The sequence below is a fragment of the Vigna radiata genome, chromosome 8 (assembly GCF_000741045.1).
Source record: "Vigna radiata var. radiata cultivar VC1973A chromosome 8, Vradiata_ver6, whole genome shotgun sequence".
Taxonomy (NCBI): Eukaryota; Viridiplantae; Streptophyta; class Magnoliopsida; order Fabales; family Fabaceae; genus Vigna; species Vigna radiata.
Window position 1 is genome coordinate 43898004 of NC_028358.1, and position 25161 is coordinate 43923164.

Here is a 25161-nt window from a genome sequence, read left to right on the forward strand (position 1 = left end):
ATATATATATATATATATATATATATATATATATATATATATATATATATATATATATATATATATATATATATATATATATATATACACTATTTATTGTACTGTGTGTATTTTATAGTCCGATACGGGAGATTTTTCTTTTTCTTTTTCTACTTCAATTACTAATTTTATAATTCAAATATTTTGAAATAAGAATTTAAGCTTTCAAAAAATAACCATCCGTTCATAAAATAATGTTCTAGCAAACGTCCCCTACAAGACTTTACTAATAAGATAACACGTTGCTATAAAAAAAGTGAAATCGTATTTTAGAAGTAATATTTTTCAGATATATTTAATTTATGACATTGGAACACTTTTACAGTAATAATCTAAGTATAGTAAAGAGGCACTATTTTCTGATAGCTTTCTTATAGTATTTTTAGATTTTCACTGTAATAATCAAATTACATTAAAGAGGTAATATTTTCTCATGACTTTTATCACTGCATTTCTGATTATCACACCAAATATATTAACGATCCAAACAAAATCCATCACTGTCATTGATTTTGGAAGTAACAATAAATAATATTCTATGATTTTGCATAGAAATGGTAATTGATGCTAATTAACTCAGAGTGACACTTTATTACCTATAAATAGAGGGTTATTTTTCCTCTCAAGTATGCTATATAAATAAAAGGGTTAATTTTTCTAGCTAGTATATTCTTTTCACATTTATAGTTATTCTTTTGAGATCTTTTGAGACTTGAGCATTAATTAGGATTTGTTTCATTACAAATCACTACCTCTGATAGCAAAATTCTCAAAACACACCATTCGTTAGCAATTATTAGAGTTGTTAAAATGGATAATTGGGTTCAATCCGGTCTGGTCCAACACGGGTTGGTCGTGAGTCAACTCAACCCGACTCATTTATTAGCGAGTCAGAAAAATCTAAATCCGACTCGACTCATTTAATTAGAATTTAAAAAAAAAATTACAAACTTTGTATATTCAAATTTAAACAAATTTCACTTCCAAAAAATGATGTTAAACTGAAGACAATTTAAAATAATAATAAAAAGTACAATATAATCTAAATGTCATCCAAAAACAAACACAAAAAACCTTCTCCTTGAAGAATTTCAGTACAGGAGTGAGAGTGATAACACCGTAAATGAGAGCAAGTTCCGTGAGTGATTTTTGTGAGAATAGAGATTACTTTTTTGGTATATACAGTGAGTGAATAAAATATTTTATTTTTTAGGGTTTCATAAATAAAATGATAAAATGATAAATTAAAAAATAAAATTAGGTAGGTGGGTTGGCGGACCAACCTGGCCCACCATGGGTTCAACCCGCATGAGCTGGATTTAAATGAGTCAGGTTGAAATCTGACCCGCATAAAAATAATTCAATTTTTTCAAACCCAACCCGGCCCGAACCCATGGTGAGTCAGATTGGCACGCGGATTGTGACCCATTTTGACGGTTATAGTAATTAAAAAAAATAAAATTTCTCTCTAGTTTCATCTCTACTTTCTAAATCTCTATTTATAATTGACCTTTTAATTAGTTTTTGTTAAAAAACACAAAAAGAAAATGTAATGTAACTAAATGTTTAATAATGTAGCTCTTACACATGGAAGAAGATTAGAGCATAAATGTTTAATAATGCAAATAAATCAAGCTTAATCAAATAATAAATGCTTATAAAGAAATATATAAATCATATCAGTACATTAAAAAAAAACATGTACTGTACTAAAAACATTGATACGTGTGTCGGTGTCTGATGTAAAGGTTACAGTGAACTAGAGCATTAATTGACGAAGACAAAAAAAAATAACATTAATATATTTTTTTAATCAACGACAAAAATTAATCACGGACCTAGACATACTAGGCTGGCCTTATTGGGCTTTAGCCCATTAAATCTAAAAGAGATTTTAATTATATTTACAATGTAGAAGTCTATTAATACAAGATTACTATTAATCAATAGAATCCAATGAGAAGGGAAACATAGGATAAGGATCTTCTAAATTTTCAAAAGACTCAAGAATTTTCCTAAAAAAGAATCCAACAATTAAAATTACTGATAAAATCTAATTTTAAGAGATTTTCTAACGGTGAAGTAAAACCACTTTTAAAGAAAAAGGGAATTTTTTGAATATTTTTTTAATTAGTTTAGTGTTATTTGTCTCGATAAATTTTAGCACAAACTTTTATCATGAAGAATCAAGAAAGAAAAAACTTCAATTTTAATTAAAAAACAAAGTGAATTATGGGTAAGTTTGTTTTTTATAATTCATGCTGATAGTTACGCGCTTGACTTAAATTATCATATTCCTCTTAATTCGGCCTAGAGCTATGTCTAGATTGAAAAGAGGACAAATTTGGATTATGATTTTTTATATAGGAAAACATGATATAAAATATGAAATAGAAACAAAAATAATTGTTTATCGGTACACTTTCTAAGTGTTATTAAGTAATTTGAACCACAAACTCATTTTGTTATTATTAATACTTTAAAAAATAAATAATTTTGAAATTATTAGTATATAATATTATGTTAAATACCTAAAAAGAAACTTTATGATCAACGATGCAACCTAACTCAATTAATATATCATAGAAAGTTAATGATGGATTAAGTCAACTCTCTTGTCACCATTGTTAAACTTTTGCATACTTATCATCCTTAGAATAATTTAATTCGGTAATTTTTTTTAATTGTGACTTATACGAATCATTAAACAGTATGGAAGCATGAATGATAAAAAAAATTAGTCATTTACTAATAGTGGGGTAAACAAATAAATTATTGTTATTATAATTTAATTTTTCATTGTAGTGTATGCTTATTGTATTAAGCAGCTTTAACTTCAGTGGAGCCATCTAGTTTTGTCTGATTTTTAACAATAATTAAGTAATATCAACTAATAAAGATGATTTGCCTTTTTATGTTAAAACAATAGAAATAATCTTAATTTTTTGTCATTTCTTTTGCTTAAAAACAAAAAAGCTTACCTTATTCATTCCATTCACATGAATTGTGAAGATGCAAGCATGCTACGTCACAAGATTCTCACGTTGCCAAGTTTCATTGAATTATGTGAATGCAAACACATTTTCCTTTTCTTTTTTTTAACATTTTTTAATGTTATGGTATTGATTTAATTGGTTGTGGTAAAAGATAAAGAAAAAATGGACAAAGAATATTCGATTAAATTAAAACTAGTCAAATTAAAGTATATATTAAACTCTCACGAAAGCAAGACAAAATTTAAACTTAAGAAAATTAGAATATAATACGAGCATATATTTTATAATAAGGAAATGTTACTTTTACAAACCACATGTAAACACATTGGCCTATTGTACATGGGTATGCAGGTATTTTAATGCAATTACTTGCAATATACGTTAAATTATTTTTTTTATGTTTAAATATAATATTCAGTTATGGATTTTTATTATTATAAAAATTGGGAAAAAAATCACGTTTATTTTTTAAGTTTGATAATCAATTTACTGGTTTTAAAGTACATAAGACTGAATAAGTATATTCTGTAAATATTATTCTTAAGTAGTATTGTGAAATCAACTCATTTTTATTTTTATCTTACCTATTTTAAATGAGTTATCCCTATCTATCACTGCCATTTGGATAATTTTGAAAAAGATTTTGGTTGTTTCATTGAACTTTTGGAACATCTTTTAATATTCGTACAAGATGTTCTTTATATTAAAAAACAAAAAAAAAAAAAACACTAAAAAATATTTTTAACAGGAGTTTGAATTTTAAACAAGACTGATCTTTTTTTAGCTTGTAGAGATGCCTTCATAAATAAATAAATAGTTTTTTTTTTCCTAAAAAAAACTCTGCCACATAAGTTACATTGTAATTAATGAAATGGGCTTGCTTTTGGATTAAGCACTGCTTGGAGCAGAATCGGGCTACTTTTGGATTACCACATTGGAAATGCCATGGCACTCAATTAAGGGAGTTGCTATTTGCACTCCCCATTCTGTTATTACAATCTCTCTTAAATTATTATTTTCACAAACACTCAAGAAATTGTACTTTTTTTTTCTGTGCAAAAACGATTCCCATATGCACATGTTTTATTTCGTATATAACGTCAAGTTTATTAGATAATATCATAAAAGTCAATAATTATATTTAAGATATTACTTTGTTTTAAAACTTGATACTTTTGTTCTGGTTTTGTTTTAAAAGGTGTTATATATATATATATATATATATATATATATATATATATATATATAAAATTTGAACATTATGAAACAACCAATATTTCTTATTTTTTGGGTTAATTAGTAATTTGGTCTTTATGTTTAAGATTATAATTTACATTGAATTCTATATTTTTTTTATTCAATCAAGCCATGATAAATAAATATAATTTAAACTATTTGATTAAATTAATATTAATAACATTTTAAATATGTCACATTTCATAGTTTGAAATGTATCATATATCAAACCATTTGAAAAGCACCATATACAAAATCTATTAAATATCATGTGTTAAACTATATGATTTTCAAGATAAAAGATAATCAAAATCTTGACACGTGATTCCTTTCAATGTTAATGTAACCAAATTAACTTTGTTTAAAATATATTAAAATTTAATTAATTAAAAAATATATATAGGAACTAAAATAAATGAAACAAAACTAAATATAAAGATCAAATAACTAATTAAATCTTGTTTTATCAACTCAATACGTACAAGAACCAAAAAATAAAATGATAGAAATTTTCAGCTAACCAAATATTTAAAGATGTATTGTGTGGAAATTTAAAACAATTAATGGGTGTGAATGATGGTTGAGGAAGTTGAAATAGGAGCAAAGAAAATGATAGTTGAGGAGAAGATTGAGTGAAGAGTAGATTTGGGGTACTTTTGGAAAAGTAATTTAAAATTAGCATGTTAATAAAATAAGGAGGTGTGTATAGAATAAGCCATAGAGTAATATTTGGGCTCTGAAGCAATGAACCTACGGGCTTTTGAGTCCACTAATTGACAAGAAATGGGCGAACGTGTGGTGTATCCCTTGAAGAGAAAGACAGCAGCGGAGACGTATGATTATGAAATTAGGTTTGGTTGAATTGAATTCATGGAGAAAACAGGCAAAAAAAGTGCGACATTATGGGATTCTCAAAGGTCAAAGAGGCTGCGGCTGATTTTGTTGTTACAACACGAAATCCTAATCAATTTATTATTTTAATGATGTTTTTTCTTCATGCTTTAATACCAATTCGTCCTATACTTTCGCTCTACGCATGTATGTACCAGGTTACACTCCTTATTATGCCTACGTACGTATTTCACTGAGCTGTATACAAATAATTATTATCTCAAAATAATAATCTTGACTATCCCGGCTACGCATTTTATTAAGCTGTTTACAGATATTACTTAATTTAAAAATTAAAAATAATAATATACGATATCATTACATGAAGAATAATATTGTCTATGTTCATGTTTGGTTTGTCATTGCTTTATCTTAAATAAAAAATTGCACGTTTGAGATGCTGTCAAACTAGATTTTGTTCTATATTTTTCAATAATTTGTCAGTTGCAGAAATTATAAATTATTCTAAAAGTTAACTTTAGATTCTAAAAAGAGTAATCGAAGAACATCTCCAGTGTTTAACTACTCTAAGACGTGATCCTTAAAAAAACTATAATTAACGATTATTGGCTATAAAAAATTGCACTGAAAGTAATGATACCCCGTTGCTAATCAAGCAATGATTATTTCAAGAAAACATATCTTTCAAGAGTGAAGGCTGTCACATTTTTTTGTTTACGAAGAATTGTAAAGAATAATCATAGAATGAAATTATAATTCGGTATTTTTTTCTCTTATTTAGAAAACATAAATAGATAACATTTTATGTATGTCATTAAAAATATATTGAAAATAAAGATATTGATAATTAATTATATTTAATATGTTGACTAGTACTTTTATTTATTTGTAATAAAAATCAGAATATTTGGTTAGCATTCATCGTAATGTATTGTATGTCGTGGTATTGGGAGGCCTAGTTGAAGCGTAGGCATGGCCAAAATTAGGATATAAGGGTCGTGAAAACTTATTTTGCTCTTACATTTATGGATATTTATTTTTAGTTTGAATAATTGCTTTAATAACTTTTAAAAGAGATTAAAAATAAATGATTTTAGTGGTTAGAAATAAACTTTAAATCTAATTTAACCTCACAAAATCGATTTTGTAAGGTGATATTTGCATCTATCTACTTATTTAGGGTTAAATATGTTTTTAGTCCCTATACTTTGGGGCGATTTTGGTTTTAGTCCCTCTTTCAAACTAAGGTATAATTTAGTCTTTTAACTTTAGAAAACTCTGGTTTTAGTCTTTTTTACCAAATTTTTTTAACTTTATTTGTTGTTTCAAATGCGTTTCTTAGATAACATTGAAGCAAAAATGTGTCAAACAATGTAAACAATCCAAATGCTATAATGAAACGTGCTTGAAACAGCAAATAAAGTTAAAAAAAATTGATAAAAAGGACTAAAACTAGAGTTTTCTAAAGTTGAAGGACTAAATTGTACCTTAGTTTGAAAGAGGGACTTAAACCAAAATCGTCCCAAAATATAGGGACTAAAAACATATTTAACCCACTTATTTATTAAGAATTGACATCTTTAGTTGATGTGGGATCTGATAACTGATGAAACGATATGTCCAACAACAAATAATAAATATCTTTATGATATGTTTTGACAATATTTCTAATAGTATATTAGAAGTGAACTTTAAATCTAATTCAATCTCACAAAATTAACCTGTAATATTGTAATATGAAATTTGTATCCATTTATATATTATAAATTGATTTTAGGTTAAAACCATTTAAGCGTCCCTATTTTCGTTCGGTCTTCCCACTTTGGTCCCCTTCTTTTAAACTTTCCCAATTAAGTCCTCAAAACTGCTAATTTAAAACAATTCAATCCCTGCCGTTAAAAATCATTAACGGCCATTTAAATTTGATGACGTGGCATTAGAAATGAATTTTATATTAAAAATTATTAATAAATATAGATTCTAGAAGGGCAAAGTGGGAACTTTCTTCTTCCTCCTCCACAGAACCCCGAGTTCATCTTCTTTCCAAATAAGATCACTCAACAGTACTAACAAACATTAAAATACCAGATCCCAAAAACAAAAACGAAGAGCCCTTCTCATTGCGCCGGTCAAGAACTTCGACAACATTTCCATGTAAAATAACGATTCACTCTACCATGCAAAGCATCAACAATTTTTTACTTTAACATAAAAACTCAGATTACTGCATCACTTACAAAATTTATAAACATAGGCGTGCAGAAACCATGCCAACAAAATTCGAAGGTAAAGATCCAATTTTGAAAGACCCCACAGTCTGACTCGATTGATGATACAAAAGGAATAACAAGAAAAGCAACAACGCTGCAACAGAGGGTTCCCCTCCAACGATGAATATCTACAAAAGAACAAACAAAAATCACAAGAATCAGCTATGAAATTATGCTGCTACAAAATCGGCTTCTGATTATAATATTCAGCGATACAAATTAGAAATTAAATGCATGTGAAAAAGAAATAAGAGACATGTGAATGCTGGTGAGAAAACCATCACAGGTAATACCTCTTCTCTAGATCACAAACCTACCCAGATCCCAAAAACAAAAAGGATCGAATTTCCCTTATCCATGTACCCTCTGTTATACAATAATACAACCTAAATGGAGGAGGAAGAAGAAAGTTCCCACTTCTACGAACCGAAATGGAGGAAGGGCCTGACGTCGGGCGATCGGTGGCTATGGCGGCTCGCGATGTCACCGGCAACACCATTGATTGACGGCGGTCTGTGGCAGAGAAGTCGAGTGGTGAGATGGTAGCCTTGGATTCTACCGGCGGAGATGAGGGGCTGCTAGTGTCATCGAGAGAGACCCTTTGTGTTCTTCTGCGTTGAGTAAAATGAGGTGAGGATGTGGAAACCCTAAAGGGGTTTCTTAGTTTCTGGGAACCACTGGACCAAACCCAAAAGCAAGAAGAAAGTTTTCTTTTTCCTATTTTACCCTTCTAAAATTCTGATTAAAAGAATATTTATTAATAATTTTTAATATAAAATTCATTTCTAATGCCACGTCATTAAATTTAAACGGCCGTTAATGATTTTTAACGGTAAGAATTGAATTGTTTTAAATTAGCAGTTTTGAGAACTCAATTGAAAAAGTTTAAGAAAAAAAGACCAAAGTGAGAGGACCGAAAAAAAAATAGGAACGCTTAAATAGTTTTAACCTTGATTTTATTATTGAAAGTTAATACATGGAAAAAGATAAATAATAAAATAAGATTTGAGTTAAGGATGGTTAGAGTTGTAGCATAAACCGTAAAGTAAATGAAAAGGTAAAGTTATGAGAGAGATAGAGATGCAGTATTATTGCCTAGGGTATGATGACAATAACATTGACACACATACCTATGACAGTGTATGAAAAGAAAAGGAGTGAGAAAATGACAAAAGCTTCTCATTATTAGTTTCTAAAGTTATGTGCCAACTTTTCTCTCACCTCTATTTAGTCAACACATACTCACGTATTCTCATCTCTCTCACATGCACAGGCTACTATCACTGCCCTCTCTGTTATTCAATTTCCAGATATAATAATAAATAAATAAACATTGTAAAAATAACACCAATTGTTTTACAAACTTAAATTTACATTTCTCAATCCAAATATGCACTCATACTTTCTCTTTCTATGTAGGTGACGATGTTGAAACTTTTCGTTTAATACTGTTATACATTTTTTCTTAATAAATCATCATGACTACCTTTTTTATTTAGTTTTCTTCTCACTATTGTAGTGTTAGAGAGGTATTAGTATTTTAGTATATTTATTGGATATTATAAATCAAACTAATATATTAATACGAGTTACTTTATAAAGAATTAGCGAAATTTGACCATTTGGAGAGTCAAATACAAAATAAAATAATATTTAAGTAACAGGTGATTTTTATTATTTTTATCAATACCAATATCATCAAAGTGATGTTAATACAATTTCCACGAAAATGATAAAACTTACTATTTATTTTTACATTATTACACTGTCATTTTTATCTTTAACCACGTATTCTTGTGAATTGTGATTGAATATATAGAATTTGTTTATAGGAGTCGAGAAAAGAGAAAACGACATAGAGAGGTTGTTTGTCGGTGGTGACAGGTGTTTCCTCCCGGAATTCTCTCATTCCAAAAGTTTTACTGTATAAATCAGTAGCACTGTACAACTTCTGGGTTTTGCTCAGAACACAACTGATACCATTCTGCAGAAAAATACAGTTTATGATTATATCGACAATCGGGTTTTACGGCACAACCTTTAAATAATTATTAAATAAATGGATTCTCTTCAGCATTTCAACAATTACTTTCATGATTTTGTCCATTGAAAAAAGCTTCACTGTTTTATATTTTTATCTTCAGTTGGGTTTCCAAAATAACGGCTACCACGCTAAACTCAACTTACTGTTATCACTCATTCTCCCAAGCCATGCGTGATTGTTGCACCATTAAATATTCTTCTCTCTTTATCATTACAAATTTAATAAACACATTCAAGTTTGTGACACTTCGCACGTCCACTCTACCCATTATATATATTATTAACCAATTTCACCTTTTCTTTCCGTCTCTGTTACAGAGAGCTCATGCAGATATCTGTCTTGTGATTAAAATAATACGTAAACGATCATCCGTTTTTTAATCTCTAAAAACTAAAAATTAAGTTTAAAGAAGTTTTAATTACACTTTATCTTGTTTTTATAGTTTTATGTAAAGTTTCTAATATTTTTATTTATATTTATATTATGGTATATGTATGAAACTAAATAGTGTGATTTAGTATTACTAACTTATATTATTTTTAGTTTATATGAAATTTTTAACATATCTTATTTATATTGACATGTATGTATACTTGTTGAATGTGAAACGTAAACTTATATTATGTCTAGTTAATACAATTTCTAACACATATATCTTTCACGCTAAAACATATACTGTAAATGTATAGCTAAATATTAATATAACGATAAATTCAATACATATTAAAATCTCACAAAAATCAAATACATTATTATTTATGATATTTTCTTAAAAAATAAATTTTAAATTTAAATTAAGAAATCAAGTAGTAAAAAAAAAAATTAAATTCACTTATATAAATTCATCGTTAACCTGGAACCTCCAGATAAATAAACCGTGTGCAATGCCGAAGGAATAAATTGATATATGACAATGTTTCTTGAATTTCTTTTTTCAACTTAGAGAATATACAAATGATGTAATACTTTATATGAAGGGATGATGACTCGAAGAATTTATCAAAATTTAAATGAATAATCCTTTTCTCAGAATGTAGCTATTACGAATGATCTTCTAAGAATTAGTGGTTTTGGAAATTAATGAAATTGTGAAAAAGCTGATATTTGAAAAGATTGTAAGTGGAATTTATTTGGTGAGTTTTGTGAAATGATGCAGTAATAATATAAAAGTTGTTGGGTCCATTTTTCGGGATAGATTTATGAGAAATTGAACAGTGAAATCACGTGGAATTGCAGAGCTTAAATAATGGTTTTGCATCGATGGCGTAAATCTTTAAAGGGAAACGATAAGGGCATTAATAATGTATCAATGAAAGTGAAGAAGAAAAACGAGGAAGGCAGAGATGACGTGGCAGTTCGATCTTATCCAGAACTGAAGGAACCTAGACGCCCACGAGTAAAATTCCAAGTGGGAGCCACGTGGCATGGAACCGTGGAACATAGTTTGAGTACTTCTATATTTTTGTTCCGATTCGGTTCGGTTGGATTTTGGATATTTACTTTGCTGACGTTTATGAGGTTGGTAGTTTCCAGAGCGAATCAGAAGTGGGACCCACCGCCTGTTCTCAGACGTCACTGTCATTCCCACCACCACCACCCTTCGCCGACAACTCCACAGTGCTTCTCACTCTCACACTCTTCATTTCTATCTTTTTCTTTTCAATCTATATAAAAATATACTTACCACTTTTCTCCAAAATAACAAATTATATAATTTTATTCTTACCGATAACTTTACAAATACTGTTGCATTATCACTATACACTTATTTTATTTACTAAACCACCAACAATACTTTCAAACATATAGTTACTAGTATCACAGTTAATTATGAATCCTTCTGAAAATAATTCTTAAACAAATTAAACTGGATGTACTTATGATCTCAATTTTTTTTTCTTCATAATTTTAAAATAAAACACATAAAATTATTATATTGAGATTTTGAGTTGAAAATGATTTTATAAAAGAAGAAGTCCCACATCGATTATAAATAAAATCAAATTATAATATATAATTGAGGTGCAAACCTCATCTTATAAGGTTTTGTGAGATTACGTTAGGTTTACAAATCCATTTTCTAATAAATGGTTTGATTTTTTCATTATTTATTCGTGTTAAATTTTTTTATGTCTTCTCTAAAAAAAGACCTTAATAACGCTATATCATATGCCGTTATGAGATGATATCACAAAATATTAGTCAACTAAATTCATGATTGAGATGGAGGTGTTATGGTGTTCTGATGATAAGAAGAGACTCATGTACCTCACTATTTTCACTATTGTGTCATTTAAACTAATTTAATTATATTTATTAGGGTTAATCAATTATAGTTAGAGACTGAATAAAATTATGAAATATACAAAACCTTGTTTGTTTATGGTTGAGATAGAAGAAAAAGAAAATAATTAATACAAATTTTTCATGTATTTATCATTTCTTTTTATGATTAGGTAACATGCATCTATATAATGTAAATAATCAATTATGTGTATAAATATACTTAATATTATATATATATATATATATATATATATATATATATATATATATTTATATATATATATATATATATATATATATATATATATATTTATTTATTTATTTATTTATGTAAACATCATTAATTATATAAATAGTCACCTATCTTTATTTTTTTTATCAAATAACATACATTTATATCAAACAAGTCAGCTGTGTGTATAAATAACCTAGCATATATACATATTATAATGTAAACCTAATTAGTTAAGATCATTATTACACAACATAAAAGTGATTGTGAAATAAATAATAACACTAGTATAATAATAAATAATAACAATATTAATTATTTAAATAAATTATAATTTAACATGTAATTAAAATTAATTTATAACAATCAAATGCTATATACATTACTTTAAAAAATAATTAATCTATCATATCAATTAAATTATTCATAAGTTTTTTCTCTACTTCTTTTCTTTCAATTAATGATTTTTAAATATTAAAGTTAATTTTTTTATTACTATTACCTTCAACAATATTTATTACAATACCGAATATCTTTAAATATACAAATTAAATAATGCAATTTGTTGCAAATGTCACTATGTATAAAATAGTGTAGTTTGTTATAAGACGGTTTTTGAGAAAAAAATCTTATTAACAAATAAACATATCATAATTTCATGAGTTATAATGATCATAGTTGGAAAAATATTAAAATGATGAAACTTATATTAATTTATTTTCATTAAATTGATTTATTAAGGTAAAGTTTGTTTTCAATTATATAATCAAATTTTATTTTGTTTGTAGTTAATGAAACCTTTATCTACATATTGAGAATGATAATTAATAAGAATCTATTATCAAGTTACATAATAAACCTAAAATTAAAATAACAAAACTTATACTTGATTAATTCAATCTTATTAAACTAATGATATTTTTCATTCTTACTTGTATATTTTAATATTATTATATATCTCAAACAAATCTCCATACAAATAAAACAAAAATATTAGGAACAAAGTAAAAATAATTAACCATTATATTATATCAATCTCTTCCTACAAAATATTTAATCACTCGAGATCTTATACTCACAAAAAGTAAAATAAATTGAGAATACGCATATATTCTAATTATTGTTTGCCTAATATTATTTACAATGTTTGTAATAGTATTGAGTTTTTTATCTGAAATATATCATCATAACGTATCCCTTTAGGTGAAAAAGAAACAATGATTATGATAATTAATTTTGAGAATTCTTAATAATATTTTTTTTGAAAAATATAAAATCATAATAAAAGAATTTAAAACAAATTGTTAAAATTAAAAATAAATATCTTAATATGAGTAAAACAATACAAGTGCAAATTATTTTAAAATTAGAACTAAAACAGTGGTCATAAGTTGTGACATAATAATAATAAAATAAAATAATTGACTATGTCTAGGAAATAATATTAGAATAAGATTATAGTCAGTATATCAATAAATAAAAATCAGATTTAAAAATTATTAAAAAGTTTAACCCACGTGAAGTTAAGTAGGAAGAGAAATACGACAAATTAATTTATTGTTCACTTCTGAACGCCTCTGTAAAAAAAATATATTCCTTTATATAATTCCATTTTTTCATATCGGACATGCCATTTATTTTGTCTCTATTTTTTCGACCGAACTCGATCTTTTATCCGCTTTCACCGAATAAAAACCTCATGTTTTCTGAATGGTTCTAAGTTCTTAATTGGGAAAATTCTGACAGAATAGGGTTCCATCGATCTGATTTTTTCTAATCAATTTAACTCGAGTACTTGTACGGATTATATATGACCTACGAGTTTACACTTTACACTTATTTTGTCAGATGTACGGTCGGTAACAAAAACATTTAATTTAATTCTTCTTAAAGTGACATACAATTTAATTTTTCAAGTATTGATGGTCCATTTCGATCATTCATAGTTTAGTACAAGTTGACAAAATTTATGAAAAAGAAAATAGCTACCCACACATAATATTTTACAAGTAGTGTTTTAAAACAATTTTCCATTCAGAAAAGTCATCTTTCCTGTTAGAAACTTAGGTGTCGTTCCTTTTATTCAAATATATCGCTAAGTTTTAAATTATAAAAATGTAAAATTATTATAAAACAAACAAAAATAAAATATTAATGAATATATATCTTGTATAATTCTTGCATTAAAGTAAATATTATAAGAAAACCTTAAATACATAACAATACTTACAAATAATAAATGAAAAACTTGTATGATAATTATTAAAATGAATATAACCTAATATAATCATACATATTTTTTTAATATTAATTTAATTATTATTTACTTTTAAATCAATATGTGAAGTGAATTCTGTATTATTTAGGTAAAGTTTGAAGTATATTATCAATCAAACAATTAAGATAAGTGATATTATGAATAACTGATTGATTGATAATATCGATGTCAAATATAATTCATGGATTAAAGGTTGAAGTGATTAACTCGTCTTAAAGATGTTTAGAGTAAATTAGCTAAACAATAATGATAAAAAACAATTATTTAATAATTTGGTTGTTGATAAGTAAAAAATAATTACAAACAATATACATAGGAAACATTGAGAAGGTTGTTTCATTACCTACTAACTTAAATATTAGAATACCTTTGTAATTTAAGATGATCCAAAATTTGACTAATAATGAACAAATTAAAAACAAAGATAACCAAAAAATCAAATTTACAATAAGTTACGAGTGTTTGAATGATCTTATAAAAGTAATTATTTTTAACTAAATTATTTAAGTAACAAACTTATTTTAACAAAATATTAACAAGCATTAAAATGACTTAGCACATCCTACATTGTTAGGTTAAAAATAAGTTAACTTAATTTGTTTTATCTGGATAGAAATTTGATAATTTGATTTAAATTATCCAAGTTAGTGAGTTAAGTATATTGACTTTCATAAATATGATATTCTCTTTACTTGTTTTGTATATTCATAAAGTATAATTAATGGAAATTAATTTATTTGATTTTATAACATATTAATTAGAGATTAAATAAAATTTTAATATACAAGTTAGTGTAAATCTAATTTTTTAAATAATTTTTTAGGGTTAAATTAAATTTAAAGTTATTTTTTAAAATGATATTAATGCCATAACAAAATTTATTATTTTTTAAGTCTATTATATCATTATTATTGAACCACTAATGCAGTTATTTTTTAAAATATAGTCTCGTACTTAAATTTTATATATTTTGATATATTTTGCTGTGAGGAAGTGTGTTAAAAATCTTGTATACCTAGAGACAAGAAAATTTATAAAATATTAATGGATATAAATCTTACTCACAGCAATTTGTATAATAAAAATGTTAAAGTGAAAGGAAAAATATCAACTTATAATTAAGAAAACAAATAAATATTATCGAATAATATTTTACTATTTAAAATATTAAACTATCAATTCACACAACCAAAACTACTAAACAATTAAAATCGTATAAAAATAATAAATATTTTTCTCAGTAGATTAAGGATGAACAAACCTTTTATAAATTTACCATTAAAAAAAAAATTAAATAGTAATAAATAAATATTTTATTAAAATCAAGTAATATTGAGAAATAGCCCTTTTCTTTCTTTTTTTTTTCTCTGCCAAACAATTTATACTTTCATTTCATTTTCTATTTATTTTTAACCAAACAACTTTCACTTTCCCCTTTATTTTTTAATCAAACCACCTATATTATCTAGTATATTTCTAATGTATTTATTTAGATTTTATTTTCTTTCTTCAATGACGAGGGAACTTTTACTCATATTATTATTATCACGAAGAAAAAAACAGAAAAAAAATATAATAAGTTATTTAATTTATGTAAAGTTGACATTCATGTGAGTAAAGCTGCTACTCCACCGCTTTACTTCAAACAAAATATCAATTGATCTGACATCTGGATTTAAATATTTAACTATTTTTATGTTTTAATAAAAAAAATTATTTGCTCCTTGTATAAAGCCACACATGACATGATAAAAAAAAATTATTTACATATATAATATAGTATGGTATGGTACATAATAACAAACAATTAAAATACATATAATATTTGTATATAATTAAGGTATTATAGACAATGGTAAGGAAGAAAAATATGCCAGTTGGATAAATTTTTTATCCTTTATTGCACCTTATATTATTACCCGATAATTTTTCTAAGTGTATTGTTCAATCATTTTTGATCTGTACTTGGTTCTGTGAATTAGGTTTAATTACAATAACAATGTTATCAATTATTTTGCTTGTATAAACTAGTAATATATAACACAGTCAAAAAATTTATTATTTTTATTTCCAGGTCATTAATTAAGTGACATTTAATCAATAAAAAACAATAAATACTGTTAATTAAGTTATATGTAATGAAAGTGTTCTGTATATACAAATTAAAATTAAAATTTCAATTTAGTAGAAGATATTTTTAAAGTCAGTTTCATCAATAATAATAAAAAATACGCAATCACTCGAATATTTATAAATTTTTTCTTCAGTGTTCCAATATAAAATAATGATTAATTTACTGCCCTTGCATCATTCTTACATAATTTTGAACAAAAATAATTTTTTTAACACATTTTCAAATTAAAAAAAACAATTATTATGTCAAAGGAACTTTAATCGAACATGTGGCATACGTCATATTACATGCACCGATACTGAATTGAATTTGAATCTGACTCGGTGCTTGTATTCAGAAAGAAAGTTTATAGTTATGATTTTACACAGTCAACACACTTACATTGAAAATCAGTCCAAGGAAAGCACTATCTGAGAATCGAAAAACATGATATTTAGCAATACACGCATGGCAATTGATTATGCACTTTTGCATTCACGATGGGTCAATATCAGTGTTGAAGAAGTTTAAAGCGAAATAAGCAGAATTATTGTAAAGTTTTTTTACCTTTCCTATGTTGTAACAGAGGAATGAAGAAAGTGTTTGATTAAAATAGTAAAATATAAGAAGAGAATGGTAAGTGGAAGAATTATAGATAATAGATAATTGTGTAGATTCCATGGATAAACACAGAAAAGATTCTACAGTTAAATTGATGGAAGAAGAATAAAGTAAAAACGGTTGGTGTTGGATTCTATTCGGGAAGGAGTAATTTATTGGTGTCGGTTTGACCAAAGAGAGAGTTTTTATAGAGAAAAAGATGATGAAGTTCAAGTAGAACACATTCTTCCCTCTGCAACCACGCGAGGTTTCAGGAATTGGAATGAGAAAACGGTACTCGAAAAGCACAACAAAATGGAAATTTTCTTCTATTCGCTTATCACTCGCACCTTTGTTTTCAAACCAAATTGGGAAGTGCGTAAACCCAATACGTTACTTCTATCTTCAACTGCATATCTTCAATTTCTCTTACCACATTCACAACAAAAGAACGCTCTGTCAGAGAATGGAATCACTATGCACACACCAAAATCATATTCAACCATGCCATCTCATTTTTTCTAATAATATTTAAATCTGTTACCGTGAGTTTCATTTCAGCTGTACTTGTTTTCAAAAGGGCTAAAAAAAAAAGTCAGTGTGAGAAGTGTAAATAAACACAGTCGCATGAAGCACGGCAGTGAGACACGTGTAAAAAATAAAAAAGAAAAGAAAAAAAAATAAAGATGAATTAGTATATGAGGGTGGAATGATTAATTATAGAGATTGTTTTCCAAAAAGAGGAGAAATGAGAGTGTAGGTTTCTTAGCATGCACTGTAGAGTTTGAGAAGAAACAAAAGAAAAAACAATAAAAGCAAAAACGTGTTGGTATTGAAGACCGGATGAGCTGGACCCACCAGAACAGATTTTCCCGAACCCCACCTAAAACCAAAATAGCTTTTTCATCAACAATGGTTTAAATATTGATTTTCTTTAAACCCAGTTTTAATTAATTTCGCCACCCCTATAAATAAATCGCGTTTTTTTCCCAAATCTCTCACCAAACGCAGAAGCGAAATCTCCTAGAAAGCGAGACTCTTTCTCTCTTTCTCTTTCTTTTTTTTTCTCTCTCTCTCTGTTTTTTTGGTTTCGCGTAGTCAGCGAAAACAAAGAAACAAACAAAGTGTTGGAACACGAAACACGACCCCAATAGAAGCAGATCCTCACCTTGTTCATTGTTTTCAATTCAACTGAGAACACGACACCCACGATGTTTCACGAGAGCAGCGTGACTCGGTGGCAGCCACAGCCGGTTCAGCCCACTGAGTGGACTCGCTACCACGACAAGCTCTTCGAGCGTGCTCTGCTCCTCGTGCCCGAGGACCTCCCCGACCGCTGGAACCAGATCGCCGTCCACGTTCCGGGCAAAACGCCGGCGGAGGTCAGGGAACACTACGACGCGCTCGTCCACGACGTCTTCGAGATTGACTCTGGCCGAGTCGAGGTCCCGAGTTACGTGGATGACTTGGCGCCACCACAACTCAGTGGCGGTGCCGGGAATTCTGCGTGGGACAGCGCTAATCAGATCTCATTCGGGTCCAAACCCAAGCAGGGCGAGACCGAAAGGAAGAAAGGCACGCCTTGGACTGAAGAGGAACACAGGTTTGTCAACGATTTCGCTTCAATTCGATTCCTTCTTCTTCTTTGCGTGTGTTAGTGTTTGGGGTTTTCATTTTTGGGTTTATTTTCTTTCATTTCTCAGCGAGCTGTTTCGTAATCGGGTGTGATTATCTTAAAAACGAAGGGGAAAAAGTTCAAACCAATTTTGAGTTTTGCTCAAGTTTGTTGCTGTTTTGACCGGCAAAAAAAAAAAAAAATCTTTTCTTTTTAATTTTTCTGAATTTTACTTTTTGACGATCCTTTGGTCTTATTATATGAAAAATCATTTGCGTGTTTTTATTTCTAAAATGAATCCCCTCTAGTTCGAAGATTTTATTTTTCATAAAAACCTTAATTTCCTCTTATTCTAAAATGAGTCCTCTGTTTTCTTGTCTCTATAAATTACAGTGACAGCGTTATCGTCTTCGCTTACGATAGTACATTTTTTGTTACTGATTTTCGGAAAACCGAATCAGAATTTTGAAAAAGGCAAATATCAAACGTGTGCATTGCAATACTCTTTTGATCGTCATGCATGCATTTGAAGATGGTTTAAACCCGCAATTTGTCTCTTCTTACACGTCAATTCAGTTAAACTTTCACGCGGAGAATCCATATTCCACTATCTGTAGTTTCGAGTCCTTAAAACAAGTGCATGAACAATGACACAGTGTTTGTGTGACAGGCTGTTTCTGATCGGGCTGAGCAAATTCGGAAAAGGAGATTGGAGAAGCATTTCAAGAAACGTTGTTGTGACAAGAACACCGACTCAAGTAGCCAGCCATGCTCAAAAATACTTTCTCCGTCAGAATTCTGGGAAGAAGGAGAGGAAAAGATCAAGCATCCATGACATAACCACTGTGGATAGTAACTCTCTGCCTGTGCCCATTGACCAGAACTGGGTTCCTCCACCTGGTACTTCAATGCAGCAGTCACAAGACATGCTGTCGTACGCTTCCACCAGCATGCATGATCAAATGGGTCCATTTGGGTATTCCAACTATGGCTTTGAAATGTAAAGAGTGGCACTGTATAGTGTTGTAGCTTTGAGTCGTATCGTATGTTTGTAAAGCTTCTATGGTTTCGCTAGCTGACAAGGGTCATTAGGAGTGTTGCTGTTGCTAATTATTGAATATTTTAGTGTAGGTTGTGTTCTTAGTACGTGTACCTTGGTGAATCCTATGAATGAAGCAGTGAGGATGAAAGGGTTACTAGTCAATCTTTTAGGATGAATCCAATAGTAATGGAAATTCTTTTCATTTGCCAAATTCAATTACTGCTCTGCAATTAGGATTAAAGCATAGAATCAGCAATCAAAGCCTGTTTTGATGCTTGTTTCGACTTTATGGTAAAAGTCTGTAATCTTATTAAAGGTAATGAAAAAGCGTTGCAGAACTTTTATCAAGCACATAATGCGCTGTGTTTCAGAGCGTTCATTGTTTACTGATTCATCCCTCGTAATTTTCCGCGTTCTTAACCCAAGACACCAAATCAATGCTACCTTAAAGTTGGTAACAAACGAAATTACGAAAAAACAAACCAGTATACCTAAGAATTCTGAATATAATTTTTGAGGATCCCGAGTACAGTTACGACTGTGAATTTATTGCCACACCAGGCCTCAGGCCCAAATTCCGACAACATGCTCAAATCTACCTATGCAAGCTATTTTAATCGCTTTAATTAAGAATATTTTATTTAGATAATTGTATTTACAACACTTTTTTTTTGTTCTTGTCATCAAATATTAACAAAGACTGTTTCAGACATTATTGACAGCGAAAATTAGAATGGGATGTTTAAAACTACAACTCACATAAAACTAAGAAGGAAAATTCTTATAACTATAGAGATAAAAGAATAGCAATTAATTAAACTCGATGTCTCGTATTCAAACTCCACTTAATAAGTTATATTGTCCCTGAAATTTTAATAATTCATTCTTGTCTTGACAAAAAAATTCAATTTAATCACTTTCACTTTGCTGGTCATTGTTAAAGGACAAAGAAGCCAAAGTAAATTACGTTAGAAAAGTTAATCAAAAGTATAATTTTAATAATATAGACTATTACGGAAATTCCTTCATAAATTACTGCATTGCAACTTCTGGGTTACCGTTCCTTTCATGTAGCACCGTTGTCCAAACATAAAATGTCGAAAAGTAAGTCGATTTTAAATCCCCAACCATAGATTGCATTTCTGAGAGATCCCGTGATTGTCCCCACTTTCTGAAATTGTATCATTGTCACATTAAGAACACGTGATTCCAACCCTTCAACAAATCCTCGGTTTTGGCCCAATTTTAAATAGTGCTTCAATAACAAAAAAATATTCTTACAAATTAAATACCTTTTTACACAAACATTATAATTTAACAATTAAATCTAGAAAACTCTCTCATTCACTTCTCTAATTAATCCTTCCAACTCTTCTGATATCTGTCCACAAAAATTAAAAAAAAAAACTTCTTGATACAATTTATTAAGAATAAAAATCAAATTATAGATATTTGGACATACTAAACTGATTTAATAAAACACAAAAACAGTAAGATAATTCTATATCTACAAACTACTCAGGAGTTTCATAGCTTTGCATCTACTAGCCGATTATAATTTTTCTACCCCAAAAGGAAAAATCATTCTCTTTTTTGGTTAGCTGTGGGCGAGAGGAGGGATTCGAACCCTACCACTATGATTCGTAGCCACTCCCTGTGAGGTACAGAGGTCTCTCCGTAGTCTAAGAAAATGTGTGAAAACATCTCTCACTCCATAAGAACAATGCATTTCAGAGATGTGAGATGGAGATAAGATATTTCATAATTGAAGTTTTTAATAGAACGATCTTTTCCGTTTTCATTCTTCTTATTATTTTTTTGTATTTAAAAAGTAAATAAATTATTATTATTATTTTTTATATTGAAAAGGTAATAAAAATGAAAGGTGCTAAACTTTTTCTCATCCTGAACTATTAAATTTGGAATGAATTGGAATACTTTCTCTATGCAAAGGACAACAAAAAAAAGCATGATATAAAAGGAAACTAGCTATTGTGAAATCCTAATTCTCATATTAAGGGACTATGTCCTTCTATCCCTTGGATAGATAGAATACATAGGCAGAATTTTGGATTTTTTCTTTTCGTATTGTCAAATAATTGAACAATGTAAATGAATTACTAGTGCTGAGTGAATTGATCGTTGCATACATTACTCCACTTCCACTAATAAAAACTTTCATTAATAACTGTTTGTTTTGATAGTTTGGAACTACTAGATGAATTTAATAAATCTTTTTTTATGGTTAGTTGTTCGCATACTATTTCATTTTTAGGATCAATATCTATATTGCAATTCATCCAACTATAAAATAAAACTATGACAGAATCAATCCCTAATGAACAAAATGTTAAATTGAATCTTATCCGTCTCTAATGTTGATTATTACTTATTTTTATACTTGCTGTTTCAAATTATTTCTTCAATTAATTAGAATTAATAGAAGAAATGGAAACAGTAAAACAATTTATAAAATGGGGCAAGATTCCTCTTTTGGATACATACAACATGATTTTTGTACTTAACAGAGACAAACTAAGTCACTAATGAAGAATAAGCAGCCCTGTAATCCACTTCAACTACCTCAAAATCCAAAACAAAAAACTTACTTTTTCTTATACCAGACTTTACACTACAGCGGTGCAGATAGTAATTATCCGTTCATAATCCAGTCATCTCATATTTAATCCAAATATTACAGCCAAGTTAAACAGTTATATGCGTTCAAATTGATAAATGGTTAGTTACTTCAAAAGAAGTTAGAAGCTTTGATCTATTACTTAATCCTTCCTAAACTGAATGCATCCACGGTGAAACTCATTAACTTTACCACTTTTTTCCTTAAACGAAAGTGAAAATTAACTGGAAAGGATCATATCGTAACAAACATACCAAGTTCAGTGGATGCAACGACATGGTTTCATCCATCACTATTGAAGAAACTACGGATAAACAAGAAACACACTCTATACAAAGACCAAAGTTCAGTACTCAGGGTCATTGTGTTTTATTCGCCATGCTTATTTCCCCACAAAATGACGTTGACGGCTTGGGAGAATGATAAAGTCACTCCTTTTGAGGTTTCTACAGAAAAAAAATAAAAAAAATAAGCGTTAAATTGTGGGAAAAGTAGAGAGGCAAGTAACATAAGATCCACAGTAAAATTCCAATGCCACGAAGTTGATAAAAAACAGATGCAATGAAAACAAATAAAGTTCTTCCCATTTCAAAGATAAATTACAAAAATCATTTTATGCATGAACAAGGCATAACTTGATGGAACATTCCAATCACCCCTGGCTGGCTTTGATAAAGTGCAAATAATGGCTACCTTGGTTTACAACAAATTGAATTTAACCAAAAACTGAGCAAAAGCAAATAAATTATTCAAGAATAAACAGTAACAACAATCAGCGTTTCAGAAGAACTTCAATGCAGTCTTTCAAGGCTGTATGATTTCACTCTAAACATTGCATTGGATAATAATCCATCAATTTCATCCTTAAACTACTATTCTCTCCAATGTAGTCCTCAAAGTGAAAATAACTACTTGAGTAGTCTAAAAAAGTATTACAAATCGTGCAAAATAGTCCACAAAATATAAAAACATTTGAAATTGATCCTTAAACTTCGTTGAAATACATCAATTAAGGTATAAAAGTGATTGATATTCACAGCACTTCAGACATTACATAAGTAATTCTATTATTTTGGGAACAACTTAGACGGTGATATGATAATTTGGAGACCAAATTAGTAGTTTCTTTAATCACCGGAAAAAAAGAGAGAGACGGAAACAACGGGCTGAACAAATTCCACAAAATGACGACTAGTAAAGAGAATTTTCAAATGATCTCAACTGCTAACTAATGCATAAAAGAGGTAGACAGACCTACCAGTCACCCGTCCCCACAAAACTGATAACAACGAAATTTGTAACCAAAAAAAGAAACGGTCAAAAGTTAGAATACGATTCACAACGAGTAAGTTGAGTGTTCTGTAAAACCCCTATGTTAATGTTAATAAACAAACCGCTCACACGATCACAACAAATTGTAAGAAAAGAACCGCACAAATCAAACAAAATGAAAAGAGAAAACCATTCATCATGTAAAATTACAAAGTTCTGGAAGTCGAACTTCATCGTGATCTTTACAACATGAAATATGAAGAGTAACAAATTCCAAAAAAAAAAGAAGAAAACGTCCAAATTGAAACAACAGTGGCCCAAAAACGTAGTTTGTTGAAATACAGAGAGTAAATCAAATTTGACAATAAAAATAGCGGTATGAGTATGAGTAAACCGAAAAGAAAAGCGTGTACCTTATCAGCAGTGTCTTCGTTCTTCTCAGCAGCGTTTTTGTCCTTCTCAGCCCTAACCTTCCCAGCCTGCAGCTTCTGTTTCTCCAATCTTTCCCTCTCCCATTTCTGCACACAGAAGAAAAACATGTAACATGTGATTACAAAGATTGATTCGGAAAAGGGCGAAAAGTGAGAGTACCTGGATGTAGACATTCTCTTTGGCCTGTTCTTCTTCGCTGAGCACGCGCCCTTTGTCGCTGAAGAAGCGACTGAAAGCACCGCGATTCGTTGAGTCCATCACACGAGTCACGGATGCCCGACTCACCCAAGATCTCATAGCCATTAAATCAACAATATTACACGGTGGAGGCGGTGTTTTTGTCTCTACAAAGAAATATGCGAGAAAGTCAAACACCCTAGAATTTTCTTTCCTTCCTTTTATATAATCACCCTGTCAATCTCTACCCGACCCGATTTAACCAACCCGTTAGTTTTTTTTTTTTTTTTACTTCTTGAAGAAGTCTCTTGAGAATGTAAACTCTTATATAATGATTTAATGGGTTAACTGATATTTAGGAGCCTTTAAAGACCAATATAATACAAATTATATTATGTCCAATTCTAGTAGACACATCACAACTCTGTTAAAATAATATAAATATATATGTATATAAATTAAACATTTTTTTATGAATTAGCTAATAAATAAATTAATTTTAATTTCAGAATAAACTAATTTAATTTATTTGAAAGTGGTTAAATTTGTTTCTTAATAGAAGGAATACATAAATATAAGATATATCAAGAAACAAAAGTTAAAAAGTTCTATAAATCCTTTTTTCTTCAATTGAAAGTATTTTATTCCCCTCGTCTTTTATTTTTGTTCATCTTTCGTGGTTATCAAGTTCGAAGAAAGGAGTGAATGATTTGAGTCTGTCTTATTTGCTACAACAATATTAATTTAGCCACATTTCTCCATTTCAGAGTGATTTTACTTTGTGATGGTTGAGTTAATTTGTATTCTTCTTTTACATTATTAAATATTATTAATGAATACTTCTTTGATTATTTTGATTACTTATTTTGAAACCAAGCCCTTTTTATTAAAATAAATACAAAAACTATTGTGAAAAAAAAATCTAAACCTTCATGAAAGTAATTTACTTTAGAAGGAATCTTTATATATATATATATATATATATATATATATATATATATATATATATATATCACGCATACAATTAGTCTATATTAAC

The 25161-nt window shown here is 28.6% G+C and overlaps 2 protein-coding genes and 1 long non-coding RNA gene across 3 annotated transcripts; 1 reads left to right on the top strand and 2 right to left on the bottom strand.

Moving 5' to 3' along the window:
• Positions 1-7222: 7222 nt before the first annotated feature.
• LOC111242307 lies at positions 7223-8071 on the bottom strand. Its single transcript, XR_002669106.1, has 2 exons — positions 7687-8071; positions 7223-7521 (listed from the first exon to the last, which is right to left on the bottom strand). It is a non-coding gene; the product is annotated as an uncharacterized LOC111242307 (long non-coding RNA).
• A 9858-nt stretch (positions 8072-17929) lies between these two features.
• LOC106771158 (transcription factor DIVARICATA) lies at positions 17930-19959 on the top strand. Its single transcript, XM_014657080.2, has 2 exons — positions 17930-18549; positions 19232-19959. The coding sequence occupies exons 1-2, from the start codon at positions 18158-18160 to the stop codon at positions 19563-19565; spliced, it is 726 nt and encodes a 241-aa protein (XP_014512566.1). The 5' UTR covers positions 17930-18157; the 3' UTR covers positions 19566-19959.
• Positions 19960-22414: 2455 nt separating this feature from the next.
• Positions 22415-24317, bottom strand: LOC106771295 (uncharacterized protein At2g27730, mitochondrial). Its single transcript, XM_014657249.2, has 3 exons — positions 24105-24317; positions 23927-24031; positions 22415-22687 (listed from the first exon to the last, which is right to left on the bottom strand). The coding sequence occupies exons 1-3, from the start codon at positions 24246-24248 to the stop codon at positions 22670-22672; spliced, it is 267 nt and encodes an 88-aa protein (XP_014512735.1). The 5' UTR covers positions 24249-24317; the 3' UTR covers positions 22415-22669.
• Positions 24318-25161: the final 844 nt, after the last annotated feature.